Here is a 21,521-nt window from a genome sequence, read left to right on the forward strand (position 1 = left end):
TTAAAAGTTTATTTCTGTGTCATGAAATGAAAATGCAAAGTAAAAAAAACTTGTCTAGTCTGAGCGTAACAAAGGCAGTTTTCATTGTAAATGCAGGTGTGGAAATAGAAGGGATTTCTAAAATAATTTTTTACCTTTCTGCCACTTACCTATTTCTCTGTTATCGCTTTAGGTGTTGGATTTAAAGTTGGAGGAAGTTCAGGCATTAAATATTTTGTTCTTCAAGTTCATTACGGTGATGCCAAAGCATTTCAAGGTGAGTTTTGGAAGCTGTTCATTTGAAACATTGACATAGCTATGGTGAGCAACTGATGTTAGTTCTTTATGGCAAATGTATCATTACATGGCGTCCATTCACACTGTGCCTTATAGATGGCCGACATGAACTAGAGGCTCACTGTATAAAATCCATATGCCCTATGAAATCTACATGCCGTAATGAGGCATATGAACATCACTTGTTCTGATCACACTGCCCAGTGTATAGCAGGGCTGTCTTGCTCCACAAATTTTTTTCTTTTATTTTTCTTTTCTTTTGGCCTTGGGCATAGAAACCTTTACTGACGCCTAGATGTTACCTGGTCCACACTAATCAGCACTTATTGGTGATGTCTCAAAGCACAGTAAATGCCCGCCAAGTCAATAAATGGCTGTAGCGATGACCCATTTCCTCCATGTCAGCAGACATGGGGATTCAGATTTTTTTTTTTTTTAAGCCTGGGTCTGGCATAAAAAGTTTTGATCAGTAGTTGTGCAAAACATCTTGCCCACAAAAATCTTTCAGAAAAAGAATTTTCCTAGATCTTTCATCCATCACCCCATGTTATTGATTATGTATAGGCTGTTTGAAGCGAATGAACCAGCAGTATATTTGGCTTAAGTTTTTGACATGGATAGAATGGTGTTGATGCGGGGAAGCCGGTGCAGCTGTCCTTTTTTTGAACCGCGGCCCAGTTTCTGCCTACGGAGCCGTTCTGTTCCTAAGCACTGGCCAGGGCTGAAGCACTGAAGGCGGGCAGGCCCGCCCCCAGAGGGAGCAATTTCTGTGTTGATAAATTTTAAACCAGGAGAGAGTTGGCAAATCTGATTGTGGTAATTGATTTGAGATAATTCTGGTCATTGGACAAACTTGTGGCCATGCTTCAAACATTACTTGCTGGGGTGTTCAGATATGTAATTTTTCCTTTTGTTTGTGAAGTAAAAGTTTGTTCAGAGTCTTTTGACTCAACCTGTATACTAGTCATGGGGAATCTTCGGCCCTCCAGCTGTTGCAAAACTACAACACCCATCAGCAAAACTTTGGCTGTCCAGTGATGATGGGAATAGTAGTTTTGCAACAGCTGAAGGGCCCTAGGTTCCCCATCGCTGCTGTATACTAATGTGCATGGCCACCTTTATTCCACGGCCATCTTAGGGTTGAGGTGGTTTACCAGATATAGCTTATAGTACATTGTGCTGCTTTTTCAGTCATTTTAAGGTTTTTCCCATTTGGACACTTGTAACCTATGCACAGAATGTGCTATAAATATTCAATCGGTATGGGTTCCAAGGTGAGGAAGTCAAAGACTGCCAAGATAGATGGCTGTTTAATGCAGTTTGAATATTGCCTCTTTATGTAAATGGACTAGCTAGCAGTGCAACATTAGTTTATGTTGCACTTCCATAAATCGTCATGAGATTGCATAGACTGCATAAAAAAATGCAAATTGTTTGGCTTCTCGAGCCCTTCTGGAGGCCACAGGAAGGCCAGAGAGAGCTGGGGGCCCTCAACCTTGAGATATGTTCGGGCCCCAGAGTTGAGACCGCAACTATTGGACATTTTTGGCATAATTTGTAAATATTCCATAACAGTCCAGATGGGAATAACCTTTTGGCAGCATGCTACAGGGGAGTATAAGACATAGTACAAAATGTAATTATTAGAGAGTAAATATGCTATTATCCTATTCTTGTATACACCGCTATTGACATAACGTCTGGCCCTAACTTCTGCTTCTAAAAACATTAATGATCTACCCAAGGTATGTAAATCCATACATGCTTACATAAGGTCGCTGCTGTGCAGTAGCTGGGGAATTGGGTTAGTGTTGTAGAAATAATGCAATATCCAATATGTATAGCAAATAATATTTTATTCACTGCAATCTCCTCCATTTCTCTGGCTATACCTAATAACAGCACTAAATCATTCTCTTACATTACATAAAAGTAATAGTTTTGTCTTTTTAATGTGACATATAAAAGACCTTTGATAAAGCCCAAGATGACTAGAATATTGTTAACGTTATATTAAGGCATGTCAATGGCCACTTGAACTCTGTAATTGGAAATGGTTTGCTGATTTATGCCGCAACGTACAAAGAACTGGAGATCAATATGAAAGCGGCTAATGTAAAGCCTTTCCATTAATTTAGAACAGTGGGTTTCATTTTTTTTTTTTTTTTTTATTGTCTCTGGCAATACAATTTCTGAAAGCAAAAAGGTCAGACTTTGGAATGATCCCATTCAGAAGTAGAGAAGTCTTATGTTGCAGTATCAAATGGATACATCCTGGTATTAGCGAATGGGTATTTACTGTTCACTGATGGCATTTACTTTGTTCTAGTATAAAATTACATTCTAATCCCTCATAGAAGCAATTGCAAGTTACTTTACTTACTGTTTTAGCCAAATTTTATCTGGGATGTAGATTGCTAAGTAGATTGCCAAGGAAATCCTGTGACTGGCTGTAAAGGAACTGGCAGCTTCTCCCTGCTGTCCATCAAAGACTAATAATCCACTTATCTTTAGCTAAGCGCCTAAGCTAACGTGTGACGAGTTATGGAAAAGAAGGGGGTCTCCAAGCGAGGAACCATAATGGGGGGTTTCTGCGACCATGACTATGCAGCTGGGCAAAAATGGCTGCGGGTGAGAGCGAGAGAGGGGTGGGAGAGCAAGAGGGATTAGTATGCGGAGGAAAATACCTGGGGAGGGGCAAGCCAGCGAGTGGAGGGAGTGGGGGGTCCTGGGTGTAAAGGAAAGGTAGCCTGGTCAAAAGCAGGAGAATTTTTCAGATTTTTTTGGGGTTAGCAGGTTCACCCCTTAAGGTGAATGTTACATCAGGTGTTGCACATGAATAGAACGGGGAAGCCGGTGCTGTGATCCTGGGCTGAACTACTGGAGGCGGGCCGGCCTGCCCTTAGTGGAAGGAAACCCTTGCCCCTCTATAATTGCCCCTATTGGTTCTAATGGAGCCACTTCCCAGCGCCGGCGCCGTTCTATTAATGTGCAGCACTTAAAGCAAATGTACCTGATGGTACATTCACTTTAAGACAGACCAAAAAGTTGCTGGGCTTAGGGGGTGTGACTCAGTCTCAGGGGTTTTGAATATGGGGCTGAGGAGATAAAACAGGATCACACCTCCAAAGCATCATATTCACTGGCATTCACACTGATTATTCAGGGAAGAATGCAGATAGTCAACCAGATAATTGCATTACTCCTATCTAACTAGCTAAAAAAAATAATGTTTTTCATACTGACCACAGGTCCTTTAAAAATACTTGTCCCCTATGCTGGGGGGGATGAGATTGTGAGGGTCCAACTTCTGTGTTCCCTGGGTGTCTCTCTATTGGCTGCTGTACTCGGCTCTCTCCGTTGGCTCCATTGAGAATAAATGGAGCCACAGGTCACGCGCCGACCCGCGCCTCAATCCAAAGGAACAAATTAGCGGGGTCCCCAATAAAGAGATCCCTAGGGAGCATGGAGATTGGATACCCCCCAATCTCATACTTGTTCCCTATTCTGTGGATAGGGAAAACCCCTTTAAATTGTGTATCCACTTGACTGTGACCTATTCAGAAAAGTACACCCCAGTGCAGTCCGGGTTCTAAATGGAGAATGATAATGCAAAGATCAGTAAACATGGGCTACACGCAGTCTTTTGATTGGTTTTGTATTTAGTAGTTTTTTTGTTTGTTTGTTTTTTTGTATGGAAATTAGTGAAAACCAAAGAAAAGGTAACTTTTACATTTTAGTAATATGATAGAATTAAGACTTAAGCTTTTGTTTAAATAAAGGTGAAAATTGTAAGAAATGCAGACTAAGCGGATTATAACAATTGCTAGACGTGATTACTGAATGTCCAGTAACTACCATAAAATGTCTGAATATAGCACAAGAACAGTGATGGCTTTTGTCCTTACATAAGTCAGACCACTCTATAAATTGCATGAACAGCTTGTTCTGTCACTTGGCAGCAGCATTTCTTCATGACTGCCGGGGGCTGTAGACGCCAACCTTGCTTCTCCAGATGTCACAGTCTTGCGTCACTTTGGTGTACAGATTATAAATTCTTAATGAGGAAATTACCAATATTGTCATCTACATACTGACTGTGCTTAGTTTAAGGCTAAGATGCACCTTGTAAAGGAGAGGTGTGTCTGTGTGAGAGAGAAGCCACTGCCATTAAGGGATACCATTGCCATGATGGGGTGTGCTTGGTCTGCAACAATGTTTAGGTAGGGGTTACGTATCAATCGAACATCCATATAAATTCTAGGGCCCATGATTTTCTACCAGAAATTGCTTAGAGTATGACACTGCTCCCAAGCTAGTCTTTATATGTAGTGCATCCTGGAACCATTGGGGCCCCAGACAGTGGCTGATTATAATAGGCCAGTTTTGGGCCTCACACTTAGTGGCGGCTAAGGAGATGGCACAGGAAGTATCATCTCCTGATACACAAACAGTGGAGAATGAAGACCACAAGGCCGTTCCTGTATTTAGGTGCCAAATTCAAAATGGAAGAAGTTTGGAAATGGACCGTTTTAATATAAATTTCTTTCTGCCCTTCTCTCGGAAGATATTTTCTGAGGTGCCTAAAGGGAAGAAGTGCGGCACCAGAGAGCAAAACAGGACTTTTTTCTGTTCTCCGGATAACCCCTTTAATATTGTGGCTGATCAGTGTGAATAGTGCAGTTCTGGTTAATTGTTCTGAAGGACTAATCTGGCCACATATTTTGCTATGACTATTTCACCATACTCCTCCACAAGCCTGGTCCAAGTATATATAGTTATATAACTGAAGAGAGGAGCATAGTCCTCCTCCATACCTCTTCACAATACAGAATCCAGGCGGATAACCCACCGCGGTTTCCGCTGCTCGCCCCCGTGCACATCTCCGCCCGTGCCATAGACTCCATTCTATGGCCAGGTGAATTCCGCTGTCCGCCCAAAGAATTGACATGTCAATTTTTTGGGGCGGATGGCGGAATCCGCCTCACCATTAAATGGAGTCTATGGCATGGGCTGAGATGCGAGTGGCAGAATCTGCCGCGGGTTATCCTCCCGACTTCTATAGTGTGAATGCACCCTTAGGGTGTTAAAGTACTCAAGATAATTGCCACCTAGCTTTTACAGACTTCTGAAAAGCAAATCGACTTCTACGACTAATACAAAACTGGACAGGGAGAAGAATCTGTGCCTGTTCTGGTAGAGAAGGCTAGGGGAAGGGTCCCCAAGGGATGTCGAATGGTGGCCATACTGTAGTTTTTGTTAATGATGGAGCCATTAAAACTATCCTGAATATGTATTGAAATGGATACTGGTGAATGTTGAAGGACCTCATTATCCTTAATGTGATCACTCGAGACTCCTGTACTTCTTAAAATGTTATTGCTGCAGAAGGAGCAACTCGCACCATTAACCACACACACACACACACACACACAGCAACAAAAATGACTGCATAGAGTTTTTAACAAATTTTTTTGTTTAATAAAATATCAGAAATGGCAATGAAAACCCTTAAAGAAAGTGTAAAACAGCCCGTTAATTGCTGAGTATTGGTTTTAACAACCCTTCAAAAGAGCACAAGAGGGAAACTTACATGTAAAAGCTTCAATAAAACATTTAAATTGATCCACCAAAGGGATCTGATGTTATCCAGAGATAGCTGGGAATCATTTCTCACCAGCACAGTGTGAAGGCGTTGCATTTTGCAGTATTGACCTAGTCAGCGGTGAGACGTGCCTTATGAACCGATCTCTCGGAGTGCAATGTATTAAGATGATGGGATTTCTCAGAGATATGCCGCGACCTGTATGACTTTGAACTGGCGGTTTTCATGTGCTCAATTAATGGCTTCTACTATGGCCTCTGCATGTAAATGTATTTTTCTGATGTACAGTACGTACTCGCACATAGTTACAACTGCTTATTCACTTTTGCAGATAAACATAAAGACTGCACAGGAGTGACTGTACAAATTACTCCTGAAAGGTAAGGGCTATTTATTATTGTAACTATTCTGTTCATGCTACTTTTATTATGCTGCTTTATTTTTATACATCTTGGCCCATATAATATGCTGTATGTTTGTGCTCCAGAACTGTATATTATATATGGTAATGAGACTCAGGGGAGCAAGTGCATCGCCAATGGGCCCCCGTGTTAAATCGGGCCTCATTTTCTGTGTAATTTTAATAGAAATATAGTCACTTACTGTGTCTCTGAGGCTGACTGGTTGTTCCACCTGGACCACCTCCTACAATACATTATATGATAAAATAAAAGATGCCATTCAAATGTAGAAGTGGTCCCAAAATAAACAACTCCCCCCCCCCCCCCCCCCCCCAATATGGCTCTATTGAAAGAAAAATAAAAGAATAATGGCTTTTAGAAGCAGGAAAAAACTGAAAATGGCTGCAACATTATGGGGTTAAACCAAACCCACAAGGGCTTTGGGGCCAGTTCACACGGAGCAATGATGCAGGCAGGATTCCTCCCGTCTATGTCAGTGTCCCACAGTGTCTCTATGGTAGGGCTTGCGCGCCTTTGCTTCCATTGCTCTCCACTCAAAGAATTTACATGTCCACCTTTCGCTCTGTGTGAACTGGCCCTTATATAGTGATTGCACATGACTTACTGTTAAGTCAAGGTAATTGCATTGCCATAATCCCCCTCTCCATGTCCATCAGTCTCATATATGTTAAAGCGACTCTGTACTGTCATGTAGCCGCTCCCAAACCTCCAGTACCATGTTGTAGAGGTCTTCTTTTAGTGTCTGGTTCGGGGGTCGGTCTTTCTCCCGGTGCTGGTATGTTTAAGAAAAACTGCTTTTATTGCTGCAGTGGGGTGGGGAGTTAATCTGGTGTGGCCTAGAGCATCCATACCCTAGGCCTGTGGCGTTGCAGACCTAGGGCATGGATACTCTAGGCCACGCCATATTGATGCCCCTGCCGCAGCAAGAAAACTAGTTTTTTTTTTTTTTTAAATATTGGCACTGGGAGAAAGGCCGACCCCCAAACCGAACACTGCGTGAGGACCTCTATAATGCGGTGCAGACTGTTTGGGGCTGGCTACATGCCGGTACAGAGTCACTTTAAGATATATGCACACTATGATTATGCCCTCCCGGCAAGTATATGTTGGCAACCTGTCAAAATGGAATACCGACTTATATATAAGTATGGCCAGACATGGGCCCCACAGACTTTAATGGACTCATGTAGTCTGGTAGTGACTACATTTGGGTCATTTACTGAATTTATATGTGTTTAAGCTCAGCATAAAATCTTAGTTTAGTGTCTGAGCCTAAAAGCCTTTATATGTTGGGAAGAAGACCTGAATATAGTAGCAGTGATGAGTGAACTTGCCAGTGTATATCTTTCACAGAAGGCATAATTGTGGTGTGAACCCCACCTTACCCAAAGCCATACCCACCTCCTTTCTCTTTCAGAGCTATAAGGATTCGGTTTTGAATATGCTCAGAATAATAATGATACATTGCATTTATTTTAATGGGATCTGTTGGCCTTTCTTTTGGGTTAGAGTGTATTCAAGGGCAAGAAGTGATGCAAAGTAAACTTTTTTTTTTCTTCATTTTAAAAATACTCCCTTTATGGAAACCTAGGAGCATGTATGTGGTCAGTGTCTAAACCTTTTATTCTTTAAAAAGGAAAGGGTTTTAAAACTGAAACCCAAGTCACATCTCCACGAAATATCCACTTTAGCTGTAACGAGAGGAACTTTATTTTTTTTTCTGCTACTGTTGTTTACTGTGGGATATTACACTTATTGAATGAAAATGTCCGTTCTTGTATTTATTTCCATTTGACTGGCATTTCTCTTTTATTACTCCCAGTCAGCCGCTGATTGCTGGCATTTATCTCCTGATGTCTATGGACACTGTAATCCCACCGGGTGAAAAGGGTAAGTATTTCTTGTAAATGTATATATATTTAAAGCCTGATAATACAGTGACAAGGGAGATGGATGTCACAGCCCGCTTGCTTCATTTAAAAAGCTAAATAAACTCATTGATTGTATGGAAGACATTCGGTGTTTCTATGTTTATCTGGCCATTCCCTGTTCTGCTAATCTGCTTTTACTACCTTAAGAGAATTTCTTGTGTAGATTGATTTTTTTTTTTTTTAACATCAGTAGTCTGATATGAAGGAAAAGACCCAGTATTGCAGTAAAAAGAGATACGTTTGCAGCAGAATGTAGTTTTGTGATGGCGCCATACTCCTACACACACTGCTTTCAGGATCAAGAAAGACCACAAGTAGCTACATAATTTCCTTAGTACTCATACGGATGCCACGTGTATAAGCACCTTATTTGTTTTTCTTGTACTTTTCATCAATTATATATTCAGATAAAGGCGGTGTCCTGTGTTTTTGTCAGGCTGGGTTAAAAAAAAATGAAATAGCAATTCTTAACTGCTTCTGCGCTCCCACCGGACCCCGCTACTGAAACTTTTTGGTCCCAACTAGACACACTGCACTGCCAATCTCTGGCCACAGTGGTGACCCGCCTTAGACAGTGATTGGCCGAGCAGGCTTTTCTATCTATGTCCTGTGTGTGGGACAGAGATCAGGAAGTGGTGATCAGTGGGGACCCAGTAAATATTAAATAGCAGAGGTAGAGGGTCAGATAGGTGAGTATTTATTTTTTTAAGCCATGTTGACGCCAGAGGACCGCTTTAAGGTGATTCAGGATCTCTAATACAATTTTTTCACCACTTTCTTCCCTATATATGTGCTTTTTTTGTTAACACCAAAAGATTTTTAAAACCAAGAGATCAGATTTTCAAGATTTCCTATTGCTTTTTCAGTATTTACAGTAGTACTGTAAGCCCATTAGGAATTGCCACATATGTTATTTGTACAGGATATTCTGCAATCATGATCTGTTGCGAGCACTTATGGACTGAAGTTAAGAAAGAAATAGAGTTCTGCATTATTTAGAACATAGATACATGTTTTTAGATGGGAAACTGCCATCTATACAGTATATAGTGCATTAAAGGGGTTAGCTGGGGAAAAACATACTGATGAGTTGTCCGCAGGATAAAAGCATAGAAGATTGTCGGCAGAAAAAGACCACCTGGTCCATCTAGTCTATTGATGTATTTTTTTTTTTTTATCCCAGACATGTTTCATTTTAGTTATTGTAGATTTAACAACCACATCTGTTGAAAGTTTGTTCCAAGCATTGACTTCTCTGTCAGTAAAGTAATATTTTCTCACATTTCTCTGATCTTTCCCCCAACTAACCTCTGACCCTTTGTTTTTTTTTTCTAAAATACTTCTCTCTTCTCTCGATCATGTCCCCCCGTCGTGAAATTTTTTTTATTGCAGAAATCAATAGTCCAGGCAATTTTAAGAAACTTTGTAATTGGGTTTATTAGCCGAAAAATGCATTTTTTTCATGAAAAAGCAGTTTGAAGCTCTCCCCCCTGTCTTCATTGTTCTCCTATGGAGAGAGCTAAATAAAAGACCAAAACAGGACAACAAAGAGTTAATCTACAAATACCTCACCCTTTATCTCCTCTGACAGTCACCACTGACCTCTCTGAGCTCTGATTACAGCTGTCACCCAGCTCCGTGCCTGTAATCCTCTGTTATCTGATTTCTGCTGTCGGAAAACTCCTCCTCCCCCCTCCCCTCTCCCTAGAACAGACAGGTTGTGTCTGATGCAACAAGTCACAATTTCCAGATTTTTTGCAGTGAATGGAAAAGAGGAGGGAGGGGGGACCTGGGAAAAGGCTTTTTAAATGCAGATAATGGCATATTTGCCTAATAAACCCAATTACAAAGTTTCTTACAATCGCCTGGACTATTGATTTCTGCAAAAAAAAAAAAAAAAAAAAAAAAAAAAAAAAAAACACTACAGTGACTCTTTTTGTTGCCTGTCTTTGAACCCATTCTATTTTATCAATATTCCTTTTTAGGTGAGGTTTCCAGAACTGGACACATTATTCCAGATGTGGTCTCACCAGAGCTCTTGCAGCGGGATCACAATCTCCCTCTTCCTACTGGTTATACCTCTAGCTATACAGCCTATCATATGATTTGCTTTCCCTACATCCTGGCTGCACTGGAGAGTCATTTTAAGCCTGTCAGAAATCACTACCCCTAAATCCTTCTCTTCCGAAGTCTTTGCCAACACAGAACAGTGCATTTCCCAAGTGCATTATTTTACATTTGGAAACATTGCACAACTGCAGTTTCCAATGTTTGGACAACATATCTAGTAAACCTAAATCATTTTCCATATTACTGACACCTCCAGGAATATCAACCCAATTGCAGGCTTTTTTGTGATAGGTCATTAATCACTGATCTGTAGGGTGCATTAATCACTGATCTGTAGGGTGCAGACACCTGGCACTTGAATTTGAAGTGAAACATAGAGGTGCCAATACTAAAATGCTTATTCAACAATTCCACCAATAGAAATATAAATAGATTTGGGGATTGTTACGATAGTTTTTAGTTTTGCATTGGCAAAAGTCAGAGTACATGTTACTGTCTTGTCTCATAGTCTACCTTTCAGATTCCGCATTGAGAAAGCTTTACAGGGCATTTATTCTCTTGGCGTTGTTTGGTATTATATGGAAGGGTCTTCCCGTCATTTTACAGAAATACATTTTCGTAAGCTTTGTCCTTGGGGAGATGATTGTCTGCTCTCCTCAATGCCTGGAGCTAAGAATGGCCTAGAAACAGCACAGGTTACTTACTGGCAATTGGTTGCTGGCCGCCTTGAATTACTTCTGTCATATAAGATGATGGTGAATCACTCAGCTACAAGAAGCCTCTGGATAGGAAGTGCTGTATGTTTTACACTGTGAAAGGTATATTCCGATGCTTTACGGAACTAGGTTTATGTTTTTAAGATGTTGCTTCATTCTCTGGAACGCACATCTCTCATTTCCTCTTTTAGAACATTCCTGCTTTATGACCCGGTTATGTGTACCAAAATGTGGGTTTATTATTGAGAAATGGCAAGTATGTGCTGGCTGACACTTTGCATTAGTATGTTCTTTTTCATCATAATAATGAGGTTAACTGCATGAAAAGAAGACAAGTGTTCACCATTTAAAATATTTCAACATCTTTCTGCTTCAAAGACCAGCGAGCCTTTATTGGGTCTACCAAACGGCTTTTTCATAACTATCCAGGTTTTCTTCATTTTCACTCAATCCGCAGACCGTAATTTTAGGCTACAGTCCTAAATTCCTTTTCCACGACCATCGGATGAAAGATAATTGAAATGAGAATCTGCCCCACCACAATTGGGTTTTTTGCATGCAACTCTTTAGGTTTTAGACTAGCAATCATGTATTATGATGTATGGTATTAATCAGAGTGACTTACTATTTACATCTGTCATGGAGACTAGATCATGCAAGGGTCTGTACATGTTGGGGGGTGCTGATCATTGCTTACAGCTGTCACAAGTGGTGGCTATTGCACCCATAAATTCTCCAATGTCTTGTTCTATCGACCATGTAGTTTTCTTATAAGCTAGGTAAGGCAAGGTCCGGGAAATAATTATGACATGACTCCATACCCTATGGACTTTATAGTTCTGGGTCCATTAGTTAAAAAGCTCAAAAAACATTTCATGCTATTTGCAGGGAATAAGGAGTCTCAATATCCTTTTCATCTATTCTGTGTTTCTAGTGAAGATGCTCATCCTAGGAAAAAAAGTTACGTTATGTTCTATTCTGTCGAAAGAAAATGTCAGTAGCCAAAAATGATCTTTTTCAAGTCAATTTTCCCAGGATAAAGTCAGAACAGCACTTCCAGCCATTAGTTAAAGGGGTTGCCCAGTATAGAAATCCCATGCTCCTATATCTTACTAGGAAACTATGCGTTAAAGGGAGGATTACCTTGTTACCTTGGAATATTTTGGTTAGTTTAAATATGCTGTTAAGGTAAAGGGATTGAAAAATTATATATATATATATATATATATATATATATATATATATATATATATATATATAATTTTTTAAATCCCTTTACCTTAACAGCATATTTAAAGTAACCCAAATGTGCCCTCAGAGACTTTCACCTTCACTTTGTGCCCAGCAAACATTGTTGTCTGCGTAGCTCTCTTCTGTGTAAAGTATATGGAATTTCAGTGCTGTCCATGTGTCTTCTGTTTGCTTGCAGGGAACTACATTTCCCACAAGCATCTTGTTTCTCATTCCTTCTTCCTGTGCAGTGCTATACCCTGCATACTGGGCATGAAATGCTAATGTTGTTGAAATTTATAAGGTTAAAGTGGCATAGTTGGTTTAGTGTGATAGATAGATGGCTTTAGTATTTCAGCAGCACAGTCCAGTGTAGGGCGGGTGCCAGTAGATAGCTGTGACCACAAGATCTATATACATGCAAAGGTAGGTTCCACTGGAGTGCTGGGGAAACTACCTATGCATCTAGATAGATACATGTAGATAGTGTGTGCGTGCGTGCATGCGTTTGTGCACGCTAGTTTAGCTGTGTCTGTCACCCAACTAAGTAGCACAGAGATGTGAGGAGCTATTTCTACAATGAAAGCAGCTGATGCACAGTATGTACATTTACCGAGTACCATGGGGATCACCAAACATGCTCCATCTCACTGCACATAAGATACTTACTTTAGAACAGTAGCAGGTGTGAACTGCACATGCCTGAGAACAGCTGGATAGTGGAGAATGTATCCTCAAGAGCAGGGCCGGACTGGGACTTAAAATCAGCCCTGGCACTCAAACCTCAGCAGCCCACATATAACTTATCTTCCTTGATATATTACCAGTGGAAGTGTCACCTCCTGCCCCCGCCCCTTCCTGCTCTGTCTGAATGACATACATGGCTGGTAATGAAAATAATTATTATAAATGTCATAAGTCATAAAGTGCTATTACATCCAGTGACTCACACGAGGTGTCTTCTGTCAGCAGTTGATTCCCAGATCAGAGCCCCCCATAACAATGTGACTAATCTGTAGGACCCAGTAATAATGCTCAAGTAATGTCAAATAATAATGCCCCCTTCCTCAATAGCAATGCCCCATGTACTCAGTAATAATGCCACCTGTAGCCAGATATAGTACCTTCTGTAGTGTTAAACAATGCCCCCTGTAGCCATTAATAATGCTTCTTCTGACCAGATATGCCCCCTGTTGCTAGAGGCAATGCTTCTTGTAGACAAACGTGCCCTATGCAACCAAGTATGCTCCTGTGGTCAGATACAATGGCCCCTGTAGAACGGTATGCCCCCTGCAGCCAAATATGTCACTTATAGCCAGCTATGTAGCCTGCAGCCAGATGTGCCCCTCATAGTGAGGTATGTTCACCATAGTCAGATATGCCTCTTATAGCCAGGTATGTCCACTGTAGTCAGATATGTCACCTGCAGCCTAGTGTGCCCCTTATAGCAATATATAACTCCTGGAGCCAAATATGCCCCTTGTAGCCAGGTATGCCCCCCTGCAGACATATGACACTTGTGATCTGGTATAGATAGATAGAGAGGAGATACTGTACTTGTTGGAGCATGTAGTTTCTGCCTACTAGATAGATAGAAGAAAGAGGACATAGATGGATAAGGAGATAGATAAGAGAGACAGACAGACAGAAGAAAGAGGACATAAACAGACACAGACAGACAGAGGAGAGGACATAGGCTTACTTTAAGAACCAGCAGGGACACAGGTAGGCATGGAGGGAGCCAGAGGACGCTGCACAGGAAGGAGGAGGGAGGAGACACACAGGCTGTGCAGGGGTCACAGGTCACCACACTGAGGGGAAGCCTGGCCTGTGGGGAGATGCAGCTGCTACCACATACAGCCTGATGACCCCTGAGGCAGAGTTCAGCCCTGTGTGTCAGGGCTGTTGTAGCTTATCTCCAGGGCCGTCTCTAACCACAAACTGCACTGCACTGACCTGTCCTGTCGGCTTCCTGTGAGAGGAGCCGACAATCTCTTACTGCCCAGCCTCGACTTGACCCCCAGCAGCATCTTCTTTTTCCTGCTCCCGGCGGCATCTTCTGCTCTGCCCTGGATCCTCTCCTCTGCGGCGCGTCCAGGAAGTGATGTCAGCAGTCAGAGGTGGTCTGTAGCAGACGTGCCTGCGCGCCGCACGTCTGCTACACAAAAGAGAATTTTAAAGGGGCAGAGCGGGCCGTAAGTGCTAGCCACGCTGGGGGGGCTGTCTGAGGATTTTGCAGACGCCGCAGAGCAGCTGAGTGAATAGCGCGGCCGGCAGAGGGCCGCCGGTGTAAGTCTCCAGTGAACCCGGCGGCCCACGAACTGGTAATCCTGGCGGCCCAGAGGGCATTTGCCCGGTCCGCCAGATTACCAATCTGGGCCTGCTCAAGAGGTAAAAACAAAGTGTCATGATGTTTTCTGACCCGATCAGTGTGCAGTTGCTTTTGCAGCGGAAAATAGGATAAATATGGCAACAACCACTCATGGTCCGTTGCATGCACAGGCCCAATTCTGGTCTAATAGGGCTTGTGCACGGAACTGACAAAAAATGGTCATATCAATAGTTACTTGAACCTCAGACGGCAGGAGCAGCTGACAGTTGAGTCGGGCAGCATCATCACAGGTTCCCTTTAACAGAGTGGGATTTTCTGTTTTAGGGCTCTTATCTTTTAGCCCTATGAAAGTAGCTACTATGAGCATCTTCGACTCTGGAGGACCTGGCAAATTTGCTTTTTATCCAGACAATCTGTAATTCTTTATTTTCCCTGTGGTGGTGCTGCAGGGGAATTGAGCACTTTTAATTCCTCACAGATTTTACAAGATCACATAGGTTCCGCACAATGGAACAAGTTGTGATCATATATTTGAGTGTCCTCTTAGAACAGCGATAGGGCAACCTTTTTAGCCTGGTGTGTCAAAATTCGGTATAAAAACAAGCATAACTCACTTAGACAAAAAAAAAAACAATAACATAATTTTGCAACATTTGTAGTTTAAATAACAAAAATATATACGCCCAGTCCTCAACCCTTCACCAGCATACACCCCAAGTCCCCCTTGTCCCCTTATCCCGTCACCAGCAACCTCTACCCCCTGCATACTCAGATTGCTGAACGGTCAGGTCCACAAGCAGGTGTGTGGCGCCCTTAAGACACAGATTATTACTGTGTGCAGTAGTGTGGTGCCTTTAGAACACATTAGTTGCACCGCAGCTTGTTTAGGCCATGTGCGGACGCTGTAAGAGACCGGCTGTTCCGTGACCCGGCTGGTCTCTCAAAAGATCATCCCGGCCAGTATGTTTCTGGCCGCAGAGTTCTGATGCGGGCGCACCCGTGCGCGCCTGCATCAGAGCTCTCCCCTGCACACTATGAAGCGAGCGGCCGGAGCCGCTCGCTCCTTAGTGTGCACTGACACGGGTTTCTGCAGCCGCTATTCACTGAATAGTGGCTGCAGAAAACTGACAGGTCTGTTTGCAACGCCGCTAGGGATGCCGGCCAGAGCGTATACTATGTGTATACGCTCCGGCCGGGATCCCATAGGCAGCAAAGGCACGTATATTTTCGTAATAATCACAGCCGTTGTACAAAGGCCATGGTTTTACGAAAATATACGTTGTGTGAACATAGCCTTAGGGGGCACAAGAGCGTAGCACCACGGTGCATGGGGCATGCTGTCCTTTTCAGCATGGGGCCGCATACTTCTCTGTGTGCGGCTACATGACAGCAAACATGGCTTCACGTGTCATAGGTTTGCCATCACAGCCTTAGAATGAATTATAACCCCTAACCTCACATGGTAACACTACTGTTAAAGCCAGCTATGCAGTGTAAGTAATCTGATCATGTCACACTATATGTAATTGTAAGGCGAGGCACAAGGTGTGATTTTTCTTTCCCATAATAATATGTCTTTTAGAGACGTATATTCCTGCACTGAAAGAATTTCCTTTCTTTATACATTGTTTCCAAATTCTCATGTCCTTGACTTTGAGAATGGAAAGCGGAGAGCCTATTATCAGGTTACGGAGCAGGATGGTGAGTCACAGCGGGTCTTTCAATTTCAGGTGTTCAGTCGTTTCTCTGTAAAATGCAAAATATATTTTATTACATCACAAGCTAGTTCTATTTTCTGAAATGTCAGAATATTGGCTTAAATCTTATTGGCGCTCTATATCATGTTGCTAAGGATGTGGAAAGAGGCCAGCTTGTAGGTAGCTGCTGATATGAATCCTTGAAACCAAGACAGCTGTTTTTATCATTTTTGCTAATTTATTGCTAATTTTATATACATTTGCCAAACATGTTTTATGTAATGGTGGTTATAAAATGATGATTTTCGGTCTGTAGCCTTATGTCTTAATATAGTCTTATACACCTTCTGACTTTTTAGCCTTTTTATTACCTTGTAATGTACAGTAGGGGATGCATTATCGTATGAATAATTTATCAGGGCATTGAAGAGCGCAGCCACAGATAGAAACATATTATTGTTCTCAAATGCCAATTATTTCTTTTCTTTATTTTTTTTTCTATTTGTTTTGAATGCAGCTACAAAAACACAGCATAGATTGTAAGGCTGAAAACAGACATATGTCCTCCCAGTTTAGCCTATGACCCTGCAATGTTGGTCCAGAGGAAATCCTAAAACCCCTTGAAATGGAAGCCAATTTTCCTCTTTTTAGGGAGAAACATTTCTTCTTCTCATTTATCCCTGGATCAATTACCCTTATCCAAAATAAGTACAGGGTTTGCAAAATTAAAGCAAATGTACCACTAGGTACATCACTTTTTGTTTCTTTATATGAACAGACAGGCGTGAGGATGCTGGTGCCACGGTCCTTTATTTAGCCGCCGCCCGGTTCCAGTGCACAGCGTCCGTCTATAACCGAGCTCCGGAATGAAGCATTGCGAACGGGCCCACAATGTGACGATCTGCCCTCTGTGATGCGGCTCCAATGATTCTAATCACCACCCTCCCCTCTGTTAGCCGTGTCACAGAGGGGAGGGGTCTTTGTCACACTGGGGGCCGGTGGGCCCGCCTCCAGTGCTTCGGGCCCGGACGGTGCTCGGTAATAGACCGGGGCAGTGTGCCCCTGCTTTAAAAAAAAAAGGGCTGCAGCACTGGCATCCCGGCGCCAGTCTGTTCAAGTAAAAAACATAATGTGGTGTACCTAGTGGTACATTTGCCTTAAATTTCTGTCAACTCTGGGGGCTCAGACAACAAACACTTCAGAAGAATCACTTGCAGTTACTTAAAAATACAAATTTTTGTTCAAAAAAAGATGTATATTAGAATAAATTGAGTCTTTTACATGTGCACGGGTGATCGGCCATTATTGACCAAAAGCATGACCTCCTTACTCACCCATTCTCACTCTGTGTGACTTCTGGTTATGAACAATCTTGAAGGACCAGGTCTGCAGTGACAGACCTACATCAAAGTTAGATCTTAAGGGACAGATTTACAGCGCCCCCTATAGGCAACTTTTTTGACAAACGTTTTTATTTAAAAATGGTAAGCATATCATCTGCAGTGCTCTTTGTCTGATTGTCAGCTCATGTGGAGCAGCAGAACATCCTCCAGAGCCCTCTAAGTTGGAGAAGTTTCCTTTCGATAACCCTATATAACCGCTAATATTATTATATCTATAAATGTATGGATATTAAAATCTGTTTTGGGTTCTTTCAGCTGTGTATTCAGATATTGCCTGTGCATATGAAAAACCAACCATGCATCCATTTGCCTACAGAGTCCATACGCATCAGCTGGGTAAGTGTTGCTCAGAGACAGAACATTACTAGATTATTCCACCATTCATACATTTACCATTATTATATTGGTGAATTCCTAGGTCAAGTTGTAAGTGGGTACAGAATCCGGAATGGCAAATGGACTTTAATAGGAAGGCAGAGCCCACAGCTACCACAGGTATGTTCTCAAATGACTTTTATGTGTGTTTTCCATTACTGGGATGTAGCACGTTGACGAAACTATAGTTCTACACAAAAAGAAATGCAAGCAAAAATAATACTTGCTCGACAAATGGTAGGCGTCCGTGGCACAGCAGTGTTGAGTTGAGCAGGCAGAAAGTTGTGATGGCACCAGCTTCTGCCCTCCTAGTCTATAGAGGGGATTATAATGAGGTCTAAAAGCCCTATTACACGGAACGATTATCATGCGGAAAATTGTTTAAATGTTAATTGTTCCGTGTGTATGCAGGCAACGATTGAAAAATCGTTTGTGTGCCATTGATCACACCTTTTAAGCTTACCCTAAAATCATTGTTACTCGTTTGCTAAATATTCGTTAATCCTCCATGTATGTACACATCGTACCATCCTTCAGAAGGAGTAAACAATCTTGGTAACAATTGTAACGAACAACTCTCGTTCTGTGTCTTATGGTGAGCGATTTCAGGTCATTCCCAAAAAGGCTTGTTTGCGGTTTATTCTTAATCGGCGTAAGCAAGAAATCGCTTTGTCTAATAGGACCCTACTACTAGGTATCGCCACAGTTTCTGGAATCTTTAGACTACTGCTTTCCCAATGGGTGGGAAGTTGCCTTAAACTGATACTTTCACCCAGTGGCGTAGCTACCATAGAGGCAGGGTAGGCAGTTGCTATGGGGCCCGTGCAGGAGGGGGGCCCGGGGGAGAAGGTAAGAGCATGTGTCCTTCTGTTTAACCCCTTATGTACTGCAGTGTGTAAGTAACCCAATGTTTACTTACATGTTGCAACACAAAAAAGGGTTAACAAGCAGAAGACAGAGATCTCTGCTTCAGTGCACTGATAACCTCTGACCTCTGTTCACCAGCTGGCAATGAAGTAGGAAAGGAAAATGTGCAGAGCTCCCTGCAGAGGTCAGGGGTTATCAGTGCAAAAGCAGTAAAGCAGACATACAGTATGTATGTGTATGAGTATGAGTTAAAATTTTTTGCTATGGGGCCCCGTGACTACTAGCTATGCCCCTGCTTTCACCCCATTTCTGTATGAGGTCTTCTCTACACAGCTGTAAAGCCTAAATTCTGCAGTTTTTATACCTTATTTTATAATAAATTTCTTGGTGCTTGGTCCTGTGAAAAATGCTTTTTTTTTATCGGTGGATTGTGCCACCTGGGCGGGGCTTCACAGCCAATGTGCCACTTTGCACTGCCCACACTGACTCCATAGGCACCGCCCCTCCGTGACGTCATTACAGTCTCGCCCCTCAGCAGCCATTGGAATGGGCCAGCCTGGGGGGGGGGGGGGGTCTAGACCGATGCCGATGACCTTCATATGAATTTCATGGTTATTTGTCTATGTAAAGAACTGGTTAGCATTACTGTCTTGTAGCAATGGTTTTAAAAGACCAGAGTGAGATTATATCCACGTCTTGATGTTTTCTTCCACTCTGCAAAAACAGCGATAAATTAACCGGTTTTCTGAGCTAATATGATTGATGACTATTCACAAGATAGGCCGTCAGTCGCTGACACTTGGAACCCCAGCCATTAAATGAAATCCCTTTTGTGACCTTTGGGGTCTTTTTGGAGATTGTATATGATTTTTTAAATAAAGTTAATTTTCTTCATCATTGGAGGTACATTCTTACAGCTTTTTTTCTGTTTTCTTTCGGCTCTGAAGTGGCAGCACTACTACTTTTATGAATGGAGACAACTGCTCCCTGCCCCGTTCACCATGGATAGGCCATCAATTATATTAACCTGGAAAACCCTTTTAACTGTCTTTCTATAATCTGACTTAACTATGTGTAAAATATATAGTTTGTTTTTATGCATAGAGATCTACAAAACATTACGTCAATGTTTGAGCTATATGATATACTGTACATCTTTGTGCAGCTGCTTTATTGAATGCACAACTGTAACATGTTTAAGTTTATTCCATACATGGGAAATTCTCATAAAAGGATTGAAATTGCCCAAAAACTAACTGAAAAGGCTAAAACTAGGCATAAATGCTTTACAATTTACACTTTCCTTTTGCTTCAGGCATTTTATCCGGTAGAGGATCCTCTTGATGTTCGTCCTGGAGATATTCTAGCGGCCAGATGTCTTTTTACCGGTGAGGGCAGAACGTCCAATACTTATATTGGGTAGGTTCAAACATTATTATTAACCATCTAAAACTGCACATCGTTTCATTCCTGTATTTCATACTGAAATAATCACTGTTCCGCAGACTTTGAAATATTTGTTGGACGTTACAGATTAACCCAAGGGAAAAATTACTGTTCAAGAGATTAGGACGCTCTGCCAGCTCCATAACATAAATATCCTATGGCAATCCCGACTGTAAGCAGCCTGTTCTGTTTCCTTGGTGTCGGGCAGGCACAAACATTTGCTATGAATAATAGATTCATTGCTGAGGATGCATGTGTATTATATATAGTATGTGGAAATAGGTGCGGTACGTAACAGATACTGTACATATGTGTCAGTGCAGCACCAAGGAAAGAGGCATTGGAACAGATCAATTTCAGGACTATATGTGTGTGTGTGTGTGTATATATATATATATATATATATATATATATATATATATTTCAAAGGTTTATAAGTAGACCTTGGGGAGGATTTATTATTGCTGTGGCCGGGGCCGTACACCAGGGAGAAGGCGCAGATTCACCCCATCTCCCTGGCATACACCTGCCGGGGGAGGGCGCGGGATAAGGTGGGGAAGAGGCATAGCATCCTGCTGCGCTTTATTTATCATTATTTATGCTCAGGAGCAGGTGTAGATATCTGCGCCACCCGTACGGCAATCCCAGATTGGGCTGGATTCACTAAGAGGTGTGCGCCTCTAAGTGAATCCAGCGAGGCAGTTTGGTGCGGGGCCTAATTTAAGACCAGCGTACTAGTATCCCACTCTTGATATCCCCCCTTTTAGAGTTTTTTTTTATTTCACTAATGAAAAGTGACTTAATGACTTAAAGTGGTTGTCCTTAGAAACCACATTGTCTCCTTTCCTCAAGATTAGGGAGAAACCGAGACCTGAGTCTTCCCTGAAAATGGAGCAGTAGTTATGCATGCACTCCATACAGCTGCTGGAGATAGCGGAGTATAACGCTCAGCCATCTATGGCTGCTCCCATAGAGAATGAACAGAGTGGTAGTCACGAGTAATGCAGTTTGTATTACTGGGCCATTTCACATACCAACAATGGCTATAAGATGGATCGCTATCACTAGAACATTCAGCTGATGATATTACAGCTGATTGGGGTCTGGCAGGAGATTATATATATATATATATATATATATATATATATATA

The 21,521-nt window shown here is 42.1% G+C and overlaps 1 protein-coding gene across 6 annotated transcripts in view; it reads left to right on the forward strand.

The window, feature by feature from the left end:
- The window catches only part of PAM (peptidylglycine alpha-amidating monooxygenase), a 134,378-nt gene that overhangs the window by 59,639 nt on the left and 53,218 nt on the right, over window positions 1–21,521 (forward strand). For all 6 annotated transcript variants that reach the window (XM_069962967.1, XM_069962969.1, XM_069962971.1 and 3 more), the window contains 6 exons: window positions 173–256; window positions 6,213–6,261; window positions 8,126–8,193; window positions 17,938–18,018; window positions 18,101–18,177; window positions 20,240–20,343. In XM_069962967.1, the coding sequence (XP_069819068.1) occupies window positions 173–256; window positions 6,213–6,261; window positions 8,126–8,193; window positions 17,938–18,018; window positions 18,101–18,177; window positions 20,240–20,343 (463 nt within the window). The remainder of the gene's footprint in view (window positions 1–172; window positions 257–6,212; window positions 6,262–8,125; window positions 8,194–17,937; window positions 18,019–18,100; window positions 18,178–20,239; window positions 20,344–21,521) is intronic.

The sequence above is a fragment of the Dendropsophus ebraccatus genome, chromosome 3 (assembly GCF_027789765.1).
Source record: "Dendropsophus ebraccatus isolate aDenEbr1 chromosome 3, aDenEbr1.pat, whole genome shotgun sequence".
NCBI lineage: Eukaryota > Metazoa > Chordata > Amphibia > Anura > Hylidae > Dendropsophus > Dendropsophus ebraccatus.